Source organism: Nestor notabilis, unplaced genomic scaffold (assembly GCF_000696875.1).
Source record: "Nestor notabilis isolate BGI_N333 unplaced genomic scaffold, ASM69687v1 scaffold29741, whole genome shotgun sequence".
Lineage (NCBI taxonomy): Eukaryota > Metazoa > Chordata > Aves > Psittaciformes > Psittacidae > Nestor > Nestor notabilis.
The window spans coordinates 13,286-18,442 of NW_009915685.1; the positions used below are offsets into that span (position 1 = coordinate 13,286).

General features: G+C 40.2%; 1 protein-coding gene across 1 annotated transcript in view; it reads left to right on the forward strand.

The window, feature by feature from the left end:
- Positions 1–2,643: 2,643 nt before the first annotated feature.
- LSMEM1 (leucine-rich single-pass membrane protein 1) overlaps positions 2,644–5,157 on the forward strand; it is a 3,767-nt gene continuing 1,253 nt past the window's right edge. Inside the window, exons 1-2 of the mRNA XM_010024269.1 lie at positions 2,644–2,770; positions 3,522–3,659. Coding sequence (XP_010022571.1) covers positions 2,644–2,770; positions 3,522–3,659 — 265 coding nt within the window. The remainder of the gene's footprint in view (positions 2,771–3,521; positions 3,660–5,157) is intronic.

Here is a 5,157-nt window from a genome sequence, read left to right on the forward strand (position 1 = left end):
TGTGTGTGCTGATTCCTTTATAAACAGATCGATACTGTGAAGTCAGCATACTTAGCCAAGATGAACTCTAAATATAGACTGAAAGGGACAGGCTGTTTCATAGCTGCCTCCATGGGTCCTGCCGGGGTTAACAGCTTCCTATGGCTCTAAAAGTAGAGAAAAAACAGCAGAACAAGTGGTGATTTTCACTGGCTGATCTCTTCCGTACTGGCACATTACCTGAACATAGTTATGTTGTAAGTAATGTTTCACTCTCCTGCTTTTTAATTCCTTTTAATTTCCTTTCTTTCTGTGAAGAATTTCAGTGTGTTCTTATTCTAATTTTACCAGAACAGCTTAAGAAGAAATTTAGAAGTCACATGGGGAAAAAAGTCTTTAAGCAAGGTTAAAGTACAAGATAGAGTGACTCAAAAAAACCCAGTGTGTAATTAGTTTGTTGGGAAAATAAAATTTTGGCCAGTGACACTGATGTCTCTATCCTCTCTCCTTTGTTCAGCATGTCAATAGAATCAAACAAATGTAATCTAGACTTTGTTGAATTAATAATGGTTATCTTCACTGTGATTACATGCACAGTGAGGAAATCAGTTTTAAAATAATAATGAATGCAGAAACATAATTCATAATATTAATGAATCAAAAGTACTCACGTTTATTACCACTCAAGCTGTTAAGAAGAGTCTTCCCTGAAGTTGCAGGGAGGTACTAATCAAAATGCTCAAGAGAAACAACTGCTCTTTGGAAGCTAAAAATAACCAAAAGCCTCTGTGCCACGAGGTGGTAACTTAGCACACCACTGTTGAAACACAGGGCTCCCTAATGATGGCAGCTGGCCACGGATGTGCTTGTGGGGAGACAGCAGAGCCAGCGCTGGTGGGGATGTGGTTTACAGACCGTGCTGCTTGGCATCATGCGGCAACCTAGGGGAAAGGCAGTGGATACAGCCATCTGTGTTGAAACTACTGCTGGACACCTAAAAATCATACTCTTGGTAAGGGTGACCACTGCTGTGCCAGCTTTCTGCCTTATCTGTGTATTTTGCAGGAACAATTCTGAACAGACAAAAAGATGAAGCTGCAGTCTTTCCTTACACTCTATTAAGGAGAAATATGAAAGAGTACATGTAGGCCTGTCAATCTCCACTATCAGGCAAATAGGCGAGTAAGACCTATTGTCAGGCACGATTTAAGCACTTAGTCTTCATACTTAGGCTTAGTGAATGTTTATGTGGCTGTGTGCTCCAGTCTGGGGGAATTGCAACAATCTTCTGTATTTGGTTGATGAGGGGAGGAGTGGGTCTTTTCTCTAAACACTCGGGGCTGTTCCTCAAACTTCAGGTTTTTAACTTAAGCACTATGTTAGGAAGCTGGGCACATTGCATTCTCTATTGCTTGGAGAGGGAGAGAGGGCTCAGATGCCTGTCAAGAGGGCAGTTCAGCACAGCTGGGATTCAGAAGTCACCCTTAGGGGCTTAACACCCTCCACCAACAGGAGGTTCACACCCTATGAAGTGCTAAGTTACGTTTAGCAGGTAAAACTGACCTTAAGAGCTTTGATAAAATACTAAATAGGTAAGATGTATTTGACTCCAAGTCTAAACTAATCTCTGTGAGTTCCCCCCTTACATTCACTAGCAAGAGAAAGGCACCTTTAGGCTCTGGCTGTAAGGGCAGAAAGACATGTCTTATTCTAAGAGGAATATTACCCAGAGGTGTGTATTTTCCTTCAAAAATTACATATAAAGTTTTCAGTGGCCAGTGTCGTCTAAGGCACCTAGTTAGAGCACCTGCATCTCCTCTGGCTAGAAATGTAGCTTGTTACTAGAAGACATTTTTGGAGTAAGGGTGTCCTGATTTCAGCATAAAGAAAACCAAAAGACTTGTTAAGGAATAACGTGCAAATCATAGAGCAGCCTGCTTAGGTATTGCTTCTTTTCTATATATAATCTTCCTTTATAACTGCATTTATATAAACAATCATTCAATGAGTTCATGCACCCAGACTCTGCTGAGAAGTGCTGATTAGGCACCACCCAGTGCTTTTTTTAAAGCACTGAGTATTAGTCTGAAAAAAAGACTTTCCCACCAGGCTTTAATTTGTTCAAAACTAGCATCTATGTGGAGTAGAACCACATTTGAAGACCATTTTTTGCTCCATTTTCCACAAATAATAACTTCACGGTGACATTCTAAGCAGAGGACCTCAGTGACATCTTTCGTGCCCGTGTCAGTGAAGGTTTGGCTTTCACTGTGGTCAGGTTATCACCCTACATCTTGCCAAGTACACACCAGTACATAACTAAAGTCAAATGAATTGTGAAACCTGCCAAATAGATTTTTCTGTCTCTCTCCTTCACACACATACATAAGTATATGTATGCGTAAGTATGTGCACGTGTGCAGAAACACAATGCAGAAATGAAATCTTATACTCATCAAAGATCTCCAAGAATAAACAACTGCTATGTACTGACTTACCCTTGCCTTTGAGACCTAGTAAGTATGCTGGTCCTTCAAATCCCTTTATTTTGAAGGTTGTTAAGACTGCTCAGCACTTCCTTAGAACAGGACACCAACTGTTACCAGTTATTTCCTCTATCCATCTTTTAATTCACTTTTTTAATTATTAGTTCTTTTAGACACAATGGAGAGGCCTTCCTTGGAAATTAACCTGTCCGATACTCAGGAAGAAGGGAAACTTTATGTAGTTGATTCCTTAAACAACCTAAACAAACTGAATGTTTGTCCAGATGGAGCCCAACATGTGCTAGGTACGTATAACAGGCGATGCTCTGTGGTTTTCTGTACATACAACAGGCCATCAAAAAGAGTTATGAATGACATTTGAAAAGGCTGATCTTATTGTGTATCACTGCTGTCAGCAGCCCAGTAGGCCAATATATATGTCAAGGTCTGTACTGAAAAATGTAAGAAGATTGAAAACGGTGTAATTTAGTTCAGATTAATGGTTTAGCTGCTCCTACTGAGTATTTAAGTTATCAGGTTCTTGAAAATCCTTGCATTTGGCTAGGGATTCACTGTCAAGCCTGGATTTATCTTCCATTTCAACTGGGATTCGTAAGGTGATCCCTTGCAGGATAATGTCTCTAGTAATGCTCTGTATACACCTACTACATAAATAGCATTGCAACTCTTCACAAGCAGTAAATTCACACATGGCAATAGAAACAACAGAGAAAATCTGTTCATTCTTTTGAGACGCATCTCCTAAGGAGTCAAACCTGTTATGTGAAATTTCCCATGAGACTTTTAAGCATTTAAATTTGCAGAGTTTCTTCACTTACAGTTTCAGTTATGGTCTCTCACACTTCTGCTGGTTTTACACGGCTTTTATCTTTGATTTCTCATGGCAACAAGAGTATTTTCACTCAGTAATAGCTACAATATATTTGACTTATGATATATTCTGCATTGTTTCCTGAAGCTAGAAGCATTTTCTCGTGTTTATCCTAACCAACCTTAACAAACTTTATCACCAAATAATTTGTCATCTCATAATAGATGAGGAAGAGGACATCAGTGCTACTGAAGAAAACATGGCAGGGAGCAACATAAGAAACCAGCGTTTGTTCTTCGTCACTTTCATTCTTACTTTGATCGTTAGTTTGGCACTTGTTTCATTCGTAATATTCATAATAAGTGAGTAAACTAAAGAGTGGTTCTTAAAGGGCAAAGGAGAAGAACTTTGCTGAAATGTGTCATGCTACCGTATAACATGCTACTGCTGTATCTGCATGGTCAAAGGCTTTGGCTGGATATGGGCAGGGGGTCTTGGTACTGGGTGCAAAACCACAGGTCTCTAATCTGTGAGCTAGAATGCACAATTTTCTTCTTAGTGCAAAGGTTTTGTGAGCTTCAACAGCTATGAAGAATTCAGCTCAGCAGGGTTACAGCGTGTTGCTAAAAATGCTGACTGGAAACTGAATTTTAAAGATGACTGTATGGCAGTGAGATACTCTGACAACATGCCTTCCATTCCTTTCCAAATAAAACTCAGTATTGGTGTCATTCCACTGCAACCGGAATTACACCCAGGCTACCTGGATAAGGATCTGAAGGTTGCCAGCTAAATACTGACTGGAAATTGGTCTGGAACTACAAAAATCTCAAACATAAGAACCAAAAAATTTGATAAGATGTATTAAGTCTGTAGATGAAGTTACTGTTCTGCTTCAGCTGGGCTGCTTGGGCTGGCTTAACTAAACACGTGGCTACAGGTGACTGCTTTATGGAGCCCTTGCCATCTTGGGGTTTTCTGGGCTAATGGTAATGAACAGAGTATGAGATACATTATTTTAACTTACACGTTTATTTTCAATGAATTGGAATCCACATGAAATCAAGATTTCTTTTATCCTATAGTAGGGGATTCACTGGGGCATAGCAAAAATCCTCATTTTCCTTATCGAGTACTTGTGCACAAACGCTCAAAGAACAGAGTAGCAGACAAGTAAAGAGCACAAAGGAGATTTTAAGTGGCATAATTGTAAAACCCTAATTAAAATACCTCATACTTGAATTCCAAATTTATTTAGTGGGGAACTGCTAAAAGTAGAGCCCCGGTATAGAAAAATGAGTAATGTGTCCCTCTAGTGGAAGCTTGGTAAAGTAATAGTGAAAAGGCTACTTTCAGGGGTTAAAGGAGTTTGGTTGGGCTCAGGTTTTTGAAACTGATTTCCAGTAGTGTTTCAGATAATGTTACAGTCCATAGACAGATTTTTTTAGCATTGGCACTATTAGTTTAAGTTTCAAAAGATGAGTAAATTTTGTTAACTTCAGAAGGCTCCAGAAAATAAAAATAAAAATAAAAAAAATAAATATCCAAGATCCAGAGGGACCTTGACAAGCTTGTGAGGTGGGCTGATGGCAACCTTATCAGGTTTAATCAAGCCAAGTGCAAGGTCCTACACCTGGGTCAGCACAACTGTCAGGCACAGCTACAGGCTGGGTGGAGAACAGATTCAGAGCAGCCCTGTGGAGAAGGACTTGGGGGTGGTGGTTGATGAGAAACTGAACATGGGCCACCTTCAGTGTGCGCTCACAGCCCAGAAACCAACCGTGTCCTGGGCTGCATCAAAAGAAGCATGACCAGCAGGTCAAAGGAGCTGATCCTGCCCCTCTACTCTGCTGCGCCCTC